Source organism: Microcaecilia unicolor, chromosome 7, assembly GCF_901765095.1.
Source record: "Microcaecilia unicolor chromosome 7, aMicUni1.1, whole genome shotgun sequence".
Lineage (NCBI taxonomy): Eukaryota > Metazoa > Chordata > Amphibia > Gymnophiona > Siphonopidae > Microcaecilia > Microcaecilia unicolor.
In genome coordinates, this window is record NC_044037.1 from 179,595,588 (window position 1) to 179,614,717 (window position 19,130).

The window sequence follows — 19,130 nt, forward strand, 5'->3', positions numbered from 1 at the left end:
TGTCAGCAGCTCACATTGCAGGTCAGAGCAACGCGCAAGCTGATATCTAAGGCAGACCCCACATCGACCCAGCAGAGTGGAAGTTGGCAGATGAAGTGTTCCTTCAAACTGCCAATGGGGAACGCCCGTAGCGATCTGATGACGTCAAGCACAAATGCCAAAGGCTCTGCTTTTACAGCAGACAGAGAGATCCTCACTCGGCGGGGTTGGATGCCTTGGCTCAACCCTGGCCTCTGGGCCCCTATATGTGTTCCCGCCTTGGCCCTTTGATAGGGCGAGTACTCCTGCAAATTCGGCTGCACCAGGGAGTGGTGATTCTTATTGCTCCGGATTGGCCCAGGCGGCCCTGGTATGTGGACCTCCAGCGGATGCTAGTGGAGGCTCCTCTTCCTTTGCCTGCTGGTACCGAACCTGTTGACGCAGGCCCGGTAACCATGGAGGATCCCTGCCACTTGGTCTTACGGCATGGCTATTGAGAGGGCGCAATTGAAGGACAAGGCTATTCTAAAAGGTCATCTCCACTCTCTTGCTGGCCCGCAAGCGGTCCACTTCCATTGCGTATGCCCAGATTTTGAGCTCAGTTTTGAGCCCTGGTGTGTTCCAAAGACAATCATATCCAAGCGGCTTCTGTGCTCGCCGATTCTTGACGTTTTTTGCAGGATGGTGTACAAAAAGACTTGGCCTATAATCCCTGTGGGTGCAAGTGGCAGCATTGGCATGCTTTCGAGGGAAGGGTCGCTGGTTTCTCCTTAGCTGCTCGTCCAGACATTGCACTGTTTCTTAGAGGGGGGCTGTCGGCTCCGTCCTCCCGGCGGGCACCTTGTCCGGCTTGGAACCTGGGGCTAGTGTTAAGGGGCTCTTCAGTGTTCGCCCTTCAAGCCTCTGAGGCAAGCTTCGGAGAGGATGGACTCTAAAGACAGTCTTTTTGGTGGCCATTACACAGAGAGACGGGTGGTCTGAGCTCCAGGCGCTGTCCTGTCGACACCAATTTCTGCAATTCTCAGAGTCTGGAGTTACGGTACGTACTGTGCCTTCCTTCCTGCCTAAGGTGGTTTCAGCGTTTCACCTAAACCAGCCTATTTTTCTGCCCTACTTTTCTAGGGAGGAGTTTCCAGAATCCTTTGGGCAGTTGCACCTTTTGGATGTGCGCAGGACTCTGTTGCAGTACCTGCAAATGTCTAATGTTTTCAGGACCTCCGATCACCTTTTTGTATTGTATCAGGTCCTCGCAGAAGGTCTTCAGCGTCTAAAGCCACTATAGCCTGTTGGCTTAAGGAAGCCATTTTTCTGCATATCTGCTATCTGGCCGGCCTCCGCCTGACGCCTTTAAGGCACATTCCACAAGAGCACTCTCTCTTCAAGAGATAATGTAGTGCAGCTACTTGGGCTTCTAAGCTCTCTTTTCTGTCATTACAGGCTGGATGTGGCTGCCAGGAGGGACGCGCATTTTGGAGCACAAGTGCTTGCGCGTGGTGTGGCTTGTTCCCGCCCTATCTAGGGATTGCTTTGATACATCCCATTCGTAATGGATTCATCTGCTGCTGATGACAAGGAAGGGAAAATTAGGTTCTTACCTTGGTAATTTTCTTTCCTTTAGTCACAGCAGATGAATCCATGATCCCTCCCTGATTGTGTTCAGTTTTTCCTGCAGACATGTTCCCTCAATGGGAGAAGTTGGAAAACAGTCTTCAGGATTTCTGTTCTACTACAGGAGGTTGAGTTCGTCCCTCCTTTGTGTTATTGCCCCAACCCCCCACCCAAAAACAAATAAAAAAAAAAGACACACATCAACAACCTGCACACACCCCCCACCCTCACACACACACAAAATAACTCTGTGACACATACACACACACAAAAAAAAAAACACATGCTAGCGCCCGTTTCATTGGTTTCGGAAATGGGCCTTTTTTACTAGTCATATATATAATATAAATAGGCTCTATCTTTTATAGAAGAATGGTGGATGGGGTTTATTACAACTGAAACAATCTGTGGAAGAAGAGAAAAGAGGCCTGAATGATTACATCCTAAACAGCAAAGAGCAATTATTGATCAAAGTACAAAATGAAAAAGTCTATGGAAATGTAAAAGAAATATAAAAAGAAACAAATAAGACAGATTAGAAAAATAGAAAAACAGTTGTATTGACAATATTTGAGAAATATAGAAGGCATTGGTGAGAACAATTTGGTGTGGAAATTATACAAAATGGAAGTCCAGAAAAAAAATCACATTTTTGATGCTGAAGAACAAGTGATTCAAAGGTCATGAACTAAAAGTAAAACATTAACAATGGCAGTAAATGTAGACTGTGTAAAGAAAAAGGGGTAACTGTATACCACATTATCAGTGGCTGCAGCAAAATTGCCTAAATTGAATATAGGAAAGGACATGACAGTTACCAGATAAATTCACTGCCATTTAAAAATATGCATTCAATGTGACTAAAAATGATTAGGTTAAAGTTCCAGAAAATAAAAATTCAAAAATATTATAGGATTCAGAATTCAAACTGATAGCCAGAGTATAATATACCAGGTACAGCATTGATGGAACTGAAAAATGTGCAGTTTGTTGAAGTGTCAATAAATAGATGATAGTCTTCTTGAAGACAAAGAACTGGAAAAGATCACAATATACCAGGATTTACAAATTGTAAATGGAATAACGTAGAAAAAGAAAATCAGTGGTGGTACCAAAAATAATTGGGGGCCATGGAACCTAAATAGAACTTAGAATTACTTAACCTGGAAGGACTACCATCTTACCAGCTCCAAACATTAGCTTGTTTCGTTATCTGCCATTTCGCAAAATGCTGAAAACTTATCTTTTTGATCGAGTTTAAATAATAATTCTTATTTTTTGCTGTGTTTTAAGTATCTGTATAATTTAGATATTGCTCCTTTTGTATACTGTGCTGATCCCAAGTTGTGGGAAAGCTGCGGTCAAGAAGTGTAGCGTTGACATTTATTTTATTTATTTATGTGAAATTTTTATACTGCTTTAGCCGATGGGCAGGACAAAGCGGTGTACAGGCTCCCTACAAAAATGCAAAGAACTACAAAATGAGATACAAAAGGATCCATCTATCATCAAAGAATCAATCACAGCACATATTCCAGGAACACTACTACTACTATTTAACATTTCTAAAGCGCTGCTAGGGTTACGCAGCGTTGAACGATTTAACAAAGAAGGACAGTCCCTGCTCAAAGGAGCTTACAATCTAAAGGACAAAAATGCAGTCAATCAAATTGGGGTTATCTGGAACAAGTGATCAAGGACAACCAGAACTCACCTAAATTATGTGCTGTAGGCCTGTTGGAATAACCGGGTCTTAATTGTAGACTTAAGATGTTTTAGGGAGCGTTCACTACAAATAACTAATGTTATGGTATTCCAGAGGGCAAGAACAGTGGGGGGAGAAAAGCACTATAATGAGGCTGAGCAGCTTGGAATCCAGGAAGGACCAATCAGTGTTCATTTAATCATCTAAGAATACACGCAGGAGTGTATGGAATAGAGTAGACAAGTAACACGGAACACCCATTCCGTATGCCTTAAAGGCAAGAAGGAGAATTTTGAACTTAACTTGAAATTCAACTGGGAGCCAGTGATGATCGTTAAGTAAAGGGGCAACCTTCAAGACTGACATAATAGGCATATGGCGGTATTTTGTAGTGTTTGCAACTTCCTCAAAGTAGCTTGTAAAGATCTGGATTAAACTACATTACAGTAGTCAATCCTGGACATAAGAAGAGCTAGTAGAAGAGAATGAAATGAGTCATGATCAAAGAAACATTGCACGTAGCACAGCTGTTGCAAATGTAGGAACCTGTTTGCAGAGCACTGTACACTTGAGGGCAAAAGAAAGCTGAAAGTCAAAAAAATGATTCCTAAGTAACAAAAGAGCAATCTAGCGTAATAGTGGTAGAGGGCGATCAAATTTCGGATTCAGCACCGGAACTGGCCTGAAAATCTGAGTTGAGGTTTTTGGCCAAAAATGCTAGTGCATTTTCGACTGAACCAAACTCTCCGCTCCACCCCACCCATGATTATTTCTTCTGGCCTCCCTCTTGGGCTACTTGACCACTTGCTGGCGCCCCTAGCTCTTTAATGGCCTTTTCAGGGTCAGGAACGAAGTCCACTCATTCCTGCTTGATGCAGCTGCTCAGTCGAAATGGCTGCAGAAACTTACTGCAGGCTGCCGATGCTGGTTCTAATCTCCAGTTGCTCTTGCTTATATTGGTTCCAATCTCAAAATGGCCACCAGGACCTCCTGCAGTCGTCTCATAAGGCTGCTGCTGGAGGTCCCAACAGCCATTTTGAGACTGGAACTGGCATAAGTAGAAGCGACTGGAGAATGGAATTGGCATAAGCAGGAGCAATGTAATGGAATGTAATACAGCTCTTGTATCCCATTAATTCCCACAAAAAGTGATTCGAAACGGATATCAAAGAATGATATAACAAAATGAACCCCAAAATTCTTTAAAAAGTTGTTAGTTTTTTACGAAAAGTGTAATAGACCCAAAGAGTGTAGTTCTAATGGAAGAGATGACCAAAAATGAGGAGCTTGATAAATGAAAGCCTCATGATGACACTTGTATCTGACTCCTAAGAAAGAAGGCACACACAAGCGAAATGGATTCCTAGTTCTAACAAAATTGTTAATGCTCAGTGAGGTCAAATTGAAGTAAAATAAGTGGAATACTAGCCAAAAAAGACCTTGCATTGAGAGAGCAAGACCAACTCTGTACTATGGAAAGATCGGACTCCAATTGTAATGGACTTAAAAGCTATGTTTATCCAAATAAGTTAATTGAGAAGCTATAATAGACTTTAAATGTTTAGCCAATAATGGAATGCTGGCCACCGGTCTGGATAGAGGCTCTATTGTAATAGTACTAAAAACGTAAGCCAATTAATTACACTGGTAAACGGCATTTTTGTTACAAAGAATGTGAATGATGTTCTTAGCTAAGTCATGGGTGCTGAATTTGGAAGCCAATAAGTTGCAAGATCCGAGACAACATGGTTTCACCAAGGGAAATCGTGCCAAACGAATCTCATTGAATTCTTTGACTGGGTGACAGGAGAATTAAATCAAGGACGTGCTATGGACGTCATCTACTTAGATTTCAGCAAGACTTTTGACACGGTTCCCCACAGGAGGCTCTTAAATAAACTAGACGGCCTGAAGATAGGACCCGAAGTGGTGAACTGGATTAGGAACTGGTTGACGGACAGACGCCAGAGGGTGGTGGTGAATGGAGTTCGCTCGAGGAGGGAAAGGTGAGTAGTGGACTGCCTCAGGGATCGGTGCTGGGCGCGATTCTGTTCAATATATTTGTGAGTGACATTGCCGAAGGGTTACAAGTAAAGTTTTGCCTTTTTGCGGATGACACCAAGATTTCCAACAGAGTAGACACCCCGGAGGGAGTGGAAAACATGAAAAAGATCTGAAGAAGCTAGAAGAATGGTCTAACGTTTGGCAATTAAAATTCAATGCGAAGAAATGCAAAGTGATGCACTTAGGGAGTAGAAATCCAAGGGAGGCGTATGTGTTAGGTGGGGAGAGCCTGATAGACACGAACGGGGAGAGGGATCTTGGGGTGATAGTATCTGAGGACCTGAAGACGACGAACAGTGCGACAAGGCGGTGGCCGTAGCTAGAAGATTGCTAGGCTGTATAGAGAGAGGAGTGACCAGCAGAAGAAAGGAGGTGTTGATGCCCCTGTATAAGACGTTGGTGAGGCCCCACCTGGAGTATTGTGTTCAGTTTTGGAGGCCGTATCTTGCGAAGGATGTTAAAAAAAATGGAAGCGGTGCAAAGAAAAGCTACGAGGATGGTATGGGATTTACGTTCCAAGACGTATGAAGAGAGGCTTGCTGACCTGAACATGTACACCCTGGAGGAAAGGAGGAACAGGGGTGATATGATACAGACGTTCAAATATTTGAAAGGTATTAATCCGCAAATGAATCTTTTCCGGAGATGGGAAGGCGGTAGAACGAGAGGACATGAAATGAGATTGAAGGGGGGCAGACTCAAGAAAGATGTCAGGAAGTATTTTTTCACGGAGAGGGTGGTGGACGCTTGGAATGCCCTCCCGCGGGAGGTGGTGGAGATGAAAACGGTAACGGAGTTCAAACATGCGTGGGATATGCATAGAGGAATCCTGTGCAGAAGGAATGGATCCTCAGAAGCTTAGCTGAAATTGGGTGGCGGAGCAGGTGGGGGGAAGAGGGGGTGGTGGTTGGGAGGCGAGGATAGGGGAGGGCAGACTTATACGGTCTGTACCAGAGCCGGTGATGGGAGGCGGGACTGGTGGTTGGGAGGTGGGAAATACTGCTGGGCAGACTTATATGGTCTGTGCACTGAAAAGGACAGGTACAAATTCAAGGTAAGGTATACACATATGAGTTTGTCTTGGGCAGACTGGATGGACCATGCAGGTCTTTTTCTGCCGTCATCTACTATGTTACTATGTAAATCAGTTTTTGCCTGTTGGGCTCAGTTTTATTGTACCACGCTACCCTTTTTATAAAAATCCTTGAAAACGCTGCATTTTGGTACCCTGCTGTGCAGGGCCGCCGAGAGGGGGGGCGGAGGGACAAGATCCCCAGGGCCCGGGCCTTCAAGGGGGGCCCGGTGCCAGTCCCACTCGCCCTCTGACCATCTGCCACCGGGCCGGCCCCCTGTATTTAAATCACCACGCGGTGCGACTCTCTCCCTGTGAGACGGAACTCCTCCCTTCGGGTCTCCTTCCCTCCCTGTATCCCACCCTCGGGGGAGCAGCAGCAGCAGCGGCGACCTCGGAGGGGGGAGGGGAGCGGTGACCTCGGGGGCGGGGCTGCGGCGGTGGTGAGGCGGCCTTGTCCCGGTCCCGGCCAAGTTTCTCGGCGGCCCTGCTGCTGTGGATTAATTTAATTCAGCAGTTGTAATTGTTGGAAAAACAATTGAAATATACTAGGAATTACAATACAAAACCCTTAGTTTAGAAAGCCAACACCAGGAAATAAGGGAGGTTTGGCAACATTGCCCATGAGTCATGCTCGAACATGTTCAAACACGTTCTGTTGCGTCAGTTGCCACCTGTATCTCAGCATTGAGAGTTCAGTCAACAATTGCTGTTGAAAGTGACTGCTTGTAGTTCTACGTTTGTGAAGGTTTGTGTTTTGTGTCATTTCAGAAGAAGTGCCTCGTACCTGTGCAAATAGCCCAAATTCTTTTTGTTATATCTGTGGAGAGTTTACTCTGAAATCGCAAAAACGAAAACTTAATCCTCTTGTAAAAAAAGTGCTACGAACTATATTTCGGGTGTAAGGTTGGTGAACAGGACCGCAAATGGGCTCCCCACATTTGCTGTTTGATGTGTGTTACACTCCTGATAGGCTGGTTAAAAGGAAGACGTCGCATGCCCTTTGCTGTTCCCATGATTTGGAGGGAACCAACGAATCACACAACAGACTGTTATTTCTGTCTGACAAAAATAGCAGGAATCACCTCGAAAACAAGGAAAACTGTGCAATATCCTAACTTACCATCTGCTATAAGACCTGTATGTCACAGTGAAGAATTGCCAGTACCAGTGCCTCCTGAGAATTTGATAGTGAGTGAAGATGAATACAGTGACGAACATGCAGAAGACAGAGAAGGGGATATGCATACCGACCCATCATTTCAGGACCTCTGTGAATCAAATGTGCCCCACTTTTTGACACAAGGGGATATCAACGATCTTGTTCATGATTTAAATTTGTCGAAGCAACAGGCTGAGCTTTTAGGTTCGAGATTAAAAGGATGGAATCTTCTTTCTTCGATATGAAAGTGAATGTTTTTCGTGACTGACGTGCTATTTTTTCTGAATATTTCTCCAAGGAAGGTGACATGGTCTTTTGTAATGATCTTTTACTGGTCTTTTACTCTTATGTTGCTTATATCTTTGATTTCTTTGTGAACTAACACAGTGTTTTTGGAACTCTTGTAGCAGAAGCGTGTCATTTTGCCAGATACATATAATAGCTACATACGCCGACACAAGCATTTACAAAAACCATTATCACATGAAAACTGAGGCTGATACAGAAATTCTGAAATGAGATCTGGATTCAGGGAAGAATTATCTTCCAGAAAATGTATGTTTTGTTCTTGTTACAGAAAAAAAAGGGTTTTTTGTAGACCAGTGTTATGGATGGTGGAGAGACAAGAAGAAACAGAAAGTTTGGATAATAAACCCTTAACTTACTACTACTAATAATAGCATTTATAACTTCCATAACACTAACAAAAGAAAGACATTCCAGTGCCGGTCAGTAGGAGTAGCTGGAGAAATTTCAGAAGCAGAGATGGAAAGATCAGCTACTAATTGGAGTAGCCTAGTGGTTAGTGCAGTGGACTCTGATCCTGGGGAACTGGGTTCGATTCCCACTGCAGCTCCTTGTGACTCTGGGCAAGTCACTTTAACCCTCCATTGTCCCAGGTACAGATAAGTACCTGTATATAATATGTAAACCGCTTTGAATGTAGTTGGAAAAACCACAGAAAGGCGGTATATAAGTCCCATTCCCTTTCCCTAATTGTAAATCAGATGGAGCTAAGTTCCTAATTTTCAATACTTTATCCTGAACGTGGGTAACCAAACAAGAAAAAGAGGGAAAATATTTTTCATCAACATCTGATAAGGTACTTGGCACTAAAGTCCTAAGTAGAGAATGACACAGGGACAAAGTTTGTCCCCGCCCCTTCCCGTGGGTTCTGTCTCTGTCCCCACAGGTTCTGTCTCCATCCCCACCCCGTTCCGTCCCTGCAGGTTCTGTTCCTGTCCCCACCCCGTCCCCATGGGCTCTGTCCTCATCTACAGAAGCCTTGAACACTTATGATTTTATATTTAAATCTTTTTATTAAAGTATAAAAAGGAACAGTATGCTGTGCAACTGTTGTGTATAAATTACAAATAGAAAACAATAATAACAATGAGCAACTATAATAACCCTCCTTCCCACCACCATCTTCTACCCTTCCAACTAGAAAATGACACGGGGACAAAGTTTGTCCCTGTCCCCGTGGGATCTGTCCCCGCCCCATCCCCACGGTTACTGCAGTTCCCCGCCTCTATGTCATTCTCTAGTCCTAAGTAGGAAAAGTAATTTTTTTTGCTTTGAAAATAGCAGATTTATATATTTTCACAGCAGTTTTCCACTTTACTCGACAGACACCAGTGATGTTCTAAGCACCGGCAGTTTGTTTTCAGTTTTACCAAGTCGTGTGAATACCATTTGGCCCTATGACTAGATGGAATCACTTTCTGCACCAAAGGGCGATCTCATCTCAAACTGAAGAAAGTGTGTTATGCCAATTGGTAAAAGATTGAATCAAGTTCAAGATGAGGGAGACACTGATTGCCAAAAATCGTTAGGCTCAATCTTTCTTCTTGTTGACACTATAGTAGGCGGTGGATGACCAGTAAAAGAATTAAGAGAGTAAAGTCAGAAATGAAGTGATCTGACTAGAGAATTATTGATCAATTTATATCAGAAACATAAAAAATGAAGAATCATAAGATGAAGCTAAGAAGTCTAAACTGTGGCCCTTAGCTTGAGTAGTTTGAGGAGAATGAAGTGCCAAACCCACAGTATTTAAAATGCCAAGAAATGAAATCACATCAGGATCAGATTGATTCTCAAGATTAAATTAATATTACCTAGCAACAATGCCAGAGAAAAATGAGAAACTTGACAAAGCAGAAATTCCAATAATTGGTTGTGGATATCTTTCCAACTGCAAGGGGGATGATAAATTAAAATTAACACTACCCTACCCAGCTTATGCCAGTTCCAGTCTCAAAATGGCTGCCGGGACTTCACTGCAGTCTCGACAGCCATTTTGACTGAGCAGCAGTACTGAACAGGAAAAGTGGGGTTCATTCCTGCCCCCAAAGAGGCCACTAGATCACCAGGGCTTCTTAAGGTAGGCCTAGGGAGGGACTATAGGTGGTCAGGCAGCCTGGAAGGCTAGGTCTTTGCCAGGGGGGATGGGCTGTGGCAGGGGCTGTGACCCGGAGGGATCCATCTTCTGTGGGGGTGGGGTGGGCATGATGGTTGTGGCTTTGGTTCCGGCTGAAACTGAGCAATGAATTTTGGCCATGGATTTGGTTTTGGTCAGCCTCTAAACAGTGGTACCTAGCAGGTGGAGATCAGAAACTGTTCTAGATATCTCTACAACTGTTATGTCCTTGGGTGAGACTTGAATTCATGGAGAATGCAACTCTCACACTCTCTCACACTCTCTCTATCTATCTATCTATATATATCAAACATATAAATGGCAAGTGACCGACTCACCTGCAAATGCGCAGTAGAGACTTCCCTCTCTGTCCCGCCCTCGCGTCAAGACGTGATGACGTCAGAGGGCAGAACAGAGAGGGAAACGGGAGTCACAGTCGGACGCTGCTGCCTGGAAACGAACATCGCACGCACCAACCTCTACCCTCCCGCCCCCCATCCCCACCGCCGCTCCCGCCCTCCTCCGCATTGGGCCCCTTGCACTGACCTGACAGCGCCTCTCACCTCCATGTGGAAGCGCTGCAGGCAGCAGTAGAGCGATCTGCTGCTGCCTGCAGCGCTTTCACACGGAGGTGAGAGGCGCTGTCAGGTCAGTGCAGGGGACCCGGCACAGAGGGGGGAGGGAGCGGCGGTGAGGAGGGTAGCTGGAAATCTTGTCCGTTTTTACGGGATTAATGGCTAGTATATACAGTGGGGGAAATAAGTATTTGATCCCTTGCTGATTTTGTAAGTTTGCCCACTGACAAAGACATGAGCAGCCCATAATTGAAGGGTAGGTTATTGGTAACAGTGAGAGATAGCACATCACAAATTAAATCTGGAAAATCACATTGTGGAAAGTATATGAATTTATTTGCATTCTGCAGAGGGAAATAAGTATTTAATCCCTCTGGCAAACAAGACCTAATACTTGGTGGCAAAACCCTTGTTGGCAAGAACAGCGGTCAGACGTCTTCTGTAGTTGATGATGAGGTTTGCACACATGTCAGGAGGAATTTTGGTCCACTCCTCTTTGCAGATCATCTCTAAATCATTAAGAGTTCTGGGCTGTCGCTTGGCAACTCGCATCTTCAGCTCCCTCCATAAGTTTTCAATGGGATTAAGGTCTGGTGACTGGCTAGGCCACTCCATGACCCTAATGTGCTTCTTCCTGAGCCACTCCTTTGTTGCCTTGGCTGTATGTTTTGGGTCATTGTCGTGCTGGAAGACCCAGCCACGACCCATTTTTAAGGCCCTGGCGGAGGGAAGGAGGTTGTCACTCAGAATTGTACGGTACATGGCCCCATCCATTCTCCCATTGATGCGGTGAAGTAGTCCTGTGCCCTTAGCAGAGAAACACCCCCAAAACATAACATTTCCACCTCCATGCTTGACAGTGGGGACGGTGTTCTTTGGGTCATAGGCAGCATTTCTCTTCCTCCAAACACGGCGAGTTGAGTTCATGCCAAAGAGCTCAATTTTTGTCTCATCTGACCACAGCACCTTCTCCCAATCACTCTCGGCATCATCCAGGTGTTCACTGGCAAACTTCAGACGGGCCGTCACATGTGCCTTCCGGAGCAGGGGGACCTTGCGGGCACTGCAGGATTGCAATCCGTTATGTCGTAATGTGTTACCAATGGTTTTCGTGGTGACAGTGGTCCCAGCTGCCTTGAGATCATTGACAAGTTCCCCCCTTGTAGTTGTAGGCAGATTTCTAACCTTCCTCATGATCAAGGATACCCCACGAGGTGAGATTTTGCGTGGAGCCCCAGATCTTTGTCGATTGACAGTCATTTTGTACTTCTTCCATTTTCTTACTATGGCACCAACAGTTGTCTCCTTCTCGCCCAGCGTCTTACTGATGGTTTTGTAGCCCATTCCAGCCTTGTGCAGGTGTATGATCTTGTCCCTGACATCCTTAGACAGCTCCTTGCTCTTGGCCATTTTGTAGAGGTTAGAGTCTGACTGATTCACTGAGTCTGTGGACAGGTGTCTTTCATACAGGTGACCATTGCCGACAGCTGTCTGTCATGCAGGTAACGAGTTGATTTGGAGCATCTACCTGGTCTGTAGGGGCCAGATCTCTTACTGGTTGGTGGGGGATCAAATACTTATTTCCCTCTGCAGAATGCAAATAAATTCATATACTTTCCACAATGTGATTTTCCGGATTTAATTTGTGATGTGCTATCTCTCACTGTTACCAATAACCTACCCTTCAATTATGGGCTGCTCATGTCTTTGTCAGTGGGCAAACTTACAAAATCAGCAAGGGATCAAATACTTATTTCCCCCACTGTATATATCCTATATAATAAAAAGCACCTCCAACATTCTGAAGCTGAGTCCGTGGCACTGTGGCAGTGTAGGGTTCGTAAGTCTGTCATTCAGCGTTTCATTGGCTCTCACTGTCCCCGCCCTCACGTCGAGGAAACGGAATGCTGCATAGTTGCCAAGGAAACAAACGCAACATCACAGGAATGAAGAACCAATCAGACAGAATGGAACTTGGAGGAGGGAAGTGGAGTGGATTGAATCTCTAACAAACAATCATATACAGAGAGGTACAAACATCAGTGGAGGCAAGTGCACAGAACGGAAGGGAAGACAAACATTTAATCACTTTGTCACACACACATATACACAATCACTCTGTGTATCTCTCTCTTACACTGTCTGTAAAACACACTGTCACTTTCAGTCTCACATGGGCAACTGTATGTTGCATTCTCACGAGTAAGGAGCTCTTCTGATGTGATTGTTAAACTGATTGAAGGGCCTGAACAAGGAAAACTTTTACCACATTGTAACACAGTTTACACAAAAACTATTGTATATAAAGAAATCTTACACATGTAAACAACAATTATATTCAGAATACATCTGTGAAAACATTAATGGCAGGAACTCATTACATTGCTAGCGCCCGTTTCATTGCGTTAAGAAACGGGCCTTTTTTACTAGTATATATATAATATCTGTCTATATCAGGGGTAAGCAGTCTTTCTACAAAGAGGGCCATGTGAATGTTAGTACTATTTCTAGTGGGCCACACACAAAAAATTTACAAATGTGCCATATAATTCACTGCCAATAAAATGCAATGTGATGAATGAATGAACATAAATTATTACCAGAATGGTCTGTTACCGTATACTTCTGTCTTTCCAAACAGTTGCTAGCACTGTAAAACAAGTTTTGTCCCATTGTTTTATCCTTTAGTGTTCCACTGACAACAAAACTCTGGTTAATGACATTTTTGCGAGCTGCGTTTTGTGTACTGTGAGCTGTTTTCTGTATACTGTATGCTTCCCATGGTCACAGGTCACATAAAATTCAGTGGCGGGCCACAGGCCATGGGTTGCCCACCCCTGATCTACTTGTCTATATATTTCTCTTTCTGTAGATTTTATATATATATCCCAATGTGTCTATAACACATGAACCTTCTTCGACCATAATAACTCTATGTATTTGTTTCTATGCCGGAGATGGCGAACGCCTCTATGGTACTATGTAAGCCACATTGAGCCTGCAAATAGGTGGGAAAATGTGGGATACAAATGTAACAAATAAATTTAAAAAATATATGTATATAGTTTTTTTATATATATATTTAGCTATATCTTTGTCTATATAGAAAAAGGGTGGAATCCAAATAAAGCAAAACTTAAATGACATCATAACTGGAGTGAGCTTTGACGGCAGCTTCAGAGGTTGGGAAGTAAGACCAATGACGGGCAGACTTTTACAGTCTGGGTCCCATAAATGGCAAAAACAGATCAAGGTTAAGGCTGCAGTGGGCTTCAGTGGCAACTCCAGTAGTTGGGAAGTGGGATCAGTGCCGAGCAGACTTATACGATCTGTGCCCCAAAATTGGGAGGGAGAGATGGAGATTAAGAATACCAGTGTTAAATCAAGAAAAAGTGGAACCTGTGCAGACCTTAACGCTGGCTACTTTGTTGGGCAGACTGGATGGGCCTTGCAGGTCTTTATCTGCCTACATTTACTATGTTACTGTATGTATAACTGTCTTGATGTTATTTATAAAGTGTACAATATCCCTTAAATATTTTGCTGATTACAGAGCTATTGCTAAGAGCAATTCTTGATTCTGCTAATTTGTGACCATTTTTGTAGAGTTTTCTGTCTGCTGTGGTAGAACTAGAGAAGCTAAACCTCCTTGCTCCGGATCAACTGGATTTGTTGGAAGATAGTTTTAAGAACATTCAGAGGAAAGACTTGAAGCTCAGAATTCAAAAGTACAAACAAACAGGTAAGGAAGCTTCTCCACACATACTGCTAAGGACATCCCAAGATTCAGATAGATGGAGAAGGAGAGTGCTGTCCCTTATTTTAGACCATCTAAAATCAACTTGTCAAAAGATTAGTGGTATTTATACTCTTTTGAATGAAACCAATAATGTTCAGTTAGAGGTTGGGCCATCCATGCTTTTAAATTCTTGCTTTAATCTGTAGAAATTAACTCTCAAATGTTTTCTATAGATAGGTACTCAGGAAGGATACTCATGTAAAAATGGAACTAAACATGTTCAGTTCTAGTGCCTAGCATCAGTGGCTTCCTAACCTGTTCACCACCCGGGGCAGGTCGCTACTGTGCCCCCCCCCCCCCCCACCGGACGCATCACTCCTGCCCCCTGGTGTGTCACCCCCTCAAGGTACGCCACCCACCACCTTTCCTCTAACCTCCTTGCCTCCTACCAAGGGGGTGAAAGGAGCAGGCATGCAGCTGTCAGCTTTTCCAGTCCTCTACCCCAGAACAGGAAGTAACGTCAGAGGGGGCAGTGGACCATCAGAGCCAATAGCCGTCTGCCTGCACCTGGGACGAACCGCCCCAACTGCCCCACCCTTGATACGCTACTGCCTAGCATTATTATATCACTGTGTAGGGGCAGAGAGTGTCTAATGCTGTTTCCAAATTAGTTCTGATGAAATACCTAACCAGTCTGATTTTCTGAATAGCTATATTGATTCAACATGAGATTGGATCTCAATTATGAGTATAATTTTGTAAACTATGTTTTACTCACAGAAAATGACTATTATAAAATTGTATATAGGTATGTAGACATAAAATAGGCACACCACAAGATTGTGCTTAATTTTACAGGACACATATGTAGGTGTTCTCGGGGACGAAGTTTGAGTAGAGTTAAATGTACCTGCCTGTTTTATAAAATACACATATAGACATTTAATAGTGCTGAACACTTTCAGATTCTAAAGTACCTTAAAGGCATGTTTGTATATGACACAATATATACAACAAGTATAAAATTATAATTACTATTCAATTTTCAGCACCCAGCTTGTCCAGAAATTCTCAACAGTCCTACGTGAATGCAATTCAGATGCCACTTTCTAACCTGGCCATCAGCACCTTGGTATGTTGAGGATTTACATTCTGAAGGCAATACCCCTTGTCTCATCTCTCTGTTCTTGCACTACGATCTGTTGACTGATGATAGTGGGAGCCAAATGTTTTATCTTAATAGAGAGTGAGTTCTCTGTCTCAGGCTAGTGACCCAGTGTCATGAGAATATTTCACCTCTTCATTTTTTTGATGTACAGTGCTTTGCAATAATTGTCACCCCTTATATATTTTTTACGTTTTGCTATCTAATAAATACATTTCTAGTGCATTAAAGTAGGAGTTTTACTCATCTTTGTAATGCAAGCTTTTATTTCAGTGTGCAAAAATAATCTCTGTCCTGCTAGACCAGTCCAGATGAATGGATTATGCTTCCCACCCAACAAATGGAGGAAGAGAATACTGAACTTTCAGTGACGCCATCACTAGTGGAGGAGTAGCCTAGTGGTTAGAACACTGGGCTGACAACCAGGGGAGTTTTGTTCACATCCCACTGCTGCCCTTGTGATTAGGGACAGGTCACTTAACCCTGCATTGCCTCAGCTCATAAGCCCTTCGGGGACTACCTAGTGTATCTGAATGTATTTGAGCTGCTGTTGCCAAAGCAGCCCTGAAAAAACTCAAGTATATGGTTAGACAACCTCAGAAACCCAACCTCCACAGAATTGAGCAGCATAATCTCCAGACAGAGAACCTGTCCCAAAGGCTAGGAGAAGCTGAAAAATAAACTGAATCCATAGTCTTCCTGTGCGAGGCCTTGACTGGTCTAGCAGCACTCAAGGGAAGGAAATTAGCAGATAAGAACAAATCTCATCATCCTTATCCTGCTAGACCAGTCCAGATGAATGGGACATACCAAAGCTTCAAGGCCTCAGGTGATAGAAAGGCAAAAGCCCTGTGGACTCCACTTTCCAAAGTGCCAGCCCCCTCATCCTGAATACCTATCCTACAATAAACACTTAAGCAAGGGTGGGGGGGGGGGTGCAAACCTGGCTGGCATCCATCCCAGAGTCTCTTTCTCCACCACCATGGAGCTTGCTGAGTGGGGAGAAAGACCGAAACTTTTGCCTAAATGTAAAGAGAGATAAAGGGACCTTGACTTACACTAACTAGGCCATAGAATATCTGGACTATTCTGCTCCTATGTTGCCTGCAAGCAGACCAATACAAAAGCAACATAAGAAACCATAGTTATAGAACTGCCACCTTGAGGCATCTGAGTAAGCCCCAAAGCCAGACTGACACAAAGAACCACAAGGACCAACTCCTCCTGAAAATCGTGAGTAACCTGCTAGACGAGAATGGCAGATCTGTCTGTAGTCCAGAAAAAGACAGAGCTCACTGTAGGTAGCATCAGAATACTTGTAGATGCCTGGCAGTACAAAGAGCTCCACAGACCATGTCCAGGAGACCCTCAATAAGGGCAGCTTCAACAGCCCATGGGTGGACATGCCAGTGCACAGAACCCTACCCATGAACTGAGAGAACAGGACAGTGGTAGGATGAGATGGAATGATCTACAAATAAACCGGGCAGAGCCCGGAAGGGTCACTGCAACAAACTGTGGAATCACTCAGACTGAAGAATTTTCTATTAGGTTCAGTTCTGGGCTGTGACTAGGCCACAAGGATTTTCTTTCCTTTTGCTGAGCCAATCCATTTTTGCTTGCGTAGTAAAATGACATGATGTAGATAAAGACCTGAATGGTCCATCCAGTCTGCCCAATAGTCGCACTCATTATCAAGTCATGATTAAACCAACAAAGAGTGTGATATAAAATACTTAATCTTTGTCTTTTTGGCATTTTCTGGGACATAGACTGTTGAAGTCCGCCCGTCCCTATCCTTAGGTTCCAACTTCTGGAGTTGCTGCTAAAGCCCACTCCAGCCTATCCAAATACATCTTGTCATTTGTGGAACACAGGCCGTAAAAGTCTGCCCCAGCCATGTTCTCATGACCCAAATTACTGAAGTTTCTGTTGAAGCCCTCTCCAGCCCATCCTAAACTGGATTGCCATATATAGGATCCAGACTGTACAAGCTTGCCCAGCACCAGCCTTAGTTCTTCACAGCTGGAGTCGCCATCTAAATGCCACTTGACATGCAAACACAAATACAACCATTTAAGTTTTGTTTTTTATACCATTCATTTTCTAATTCATCCCACGCCTTTTTGAATTCCGTCACCATTTTATTCTCAATCACCTCCCTCCGGAGGGCATTCCAGACACCAACTACCCTCTCTCCATGCTTTAGCTTAGTATCGTCATCCTGCTCAATAATGAATTTTCTTTCCTGTCTCAGGCCTGTGAAATTCTGGAGCAGGTTTTTCTTCATGATCTGCTTGTACTTTGCACCATCTGTCTTTCCCTTGATCTTCACAAACCTCCCTGTCCCCACCATTGCAAAGCATTCCTACAGCATAATGCTGCCACCACCATGCTTTACCATAGGGACATTATCAGCAGGGAGATGTGCTGTTTGTTTTACGTCATACACATCTCTTAGTATTGAGACCCAAAAGTTCCTCTTGACCGTAGAAGCTTCTCCCATATATGTGCAGTATCTCAAGTTTCTGTGCAAATGCTGTGCAGCACGTCATATGTCTTTTCTTCAGCAGTGGTTCCTTTATTGCCGATCTCCCATACAGGAAATGTTGTGGAGTAATCTTAAAATTAACAGTTAACGTTTTTCCCAGTCTTAGCCAGAGAGTTATTTTAAAGTAATCTTTGGCCTCACCGTGATTCTTCCTCAGCAGTTTAGTTAACCCATGACTACTGACTTTGCAGGGATGGCTTGATCGAGGCAGTGTCTTGGTGGTGCGAAATTGTTTCCACTTTACATTGAACAACCTGACAGTTACTTTTTGAATATTTCTCACAACGCAACAATGATTTTGCTACTGAGAGAAAAATATGTGATTTATACTAAATTGAACCTGCCAATTCCAAATATGAACTCCGAATTTGCCTGACATGTCTAGATTTTAAGTTATACATGCAAAGCCTATTCATGTATAATATTAATGCTTGGGATGCATTTGTGCTAGTAGTGCAGAACTTCCTTGGGAACAGACGAGCTGAAAACTATGCTGAACTAGTAGACAACATGCTTAAAGCATATGAACAACTTGGCTGCCGAATGTCATTGAAAATGCATTTCTTACATTCCCATCTTGACTTTTTCCCACCCAATTTGGGACACGTAAGTGACGAACATGGAGAGAGGTTCCATAAAGACATTTTTACAATGGAGAACAGATATCAAGGCCGCTGGAATCCCAACATGATGGGGGACTACTGCTGGTTTTTGCAACGGGAAAATATGACCGGTCACAAACGCAAAAGTAGATGCCTGAAGCACTTTTAACAGTACTGGACCTTGCTGAAGTAAGACTTTTAAACTGGAATACAAGGCTTTTTTGACATTTTGTTATTCCATTCCATTTTCATATACTGTTTACTACGAAAACTTTGATGTAGATCAGATAATTGTTGGAATGAAACTTGTTCTGTAAAAATTTATTCAATGCTTTCCAAGTGCTTAATTCATTTGGGCAAACTTATGCATAACAAAATTTTCTGACATGTTACAACAATTCTGTCTTCGGATTTGGAATACGCACACTGAATTTAGTATAGGACAAATGGTTTTTGCCCAGTAGCACACGAAAAACATTTTTTTGT

The 19,130-nt window shown here is 43.6% G+C and overlaps 1 protein-coding gene across 5 annotated transcripts in view; it reads left to right on the forward strand.

Annotated features, from left to right (window-relative positions):
• Positions 1-19,130, forward strand: part of CFLAR (CASP8 and FADD like apoptosis regulator) — a 216,857-nt gene that overhangs the window by 115,455 nt on the left and 82,272 nt on the right. For all 5 annotated transcript variants that reach the window (XM_030208689.1, XM_030208693.1, XM_030208692.1 and 2 more), the window contains 2 exons: positions 14,194-14,329; positions 15,376-15,458. In XM_030208689.1, coding sequence (XP_030064549.1) covers positions 14,194-14,329; positions 15,376-15,458 — 219 coding nt within the window. The remainder of the gene's footprint in view (positions 1-14,193; positions 14,330-15,375; positions 15,459-19,130) is intronic.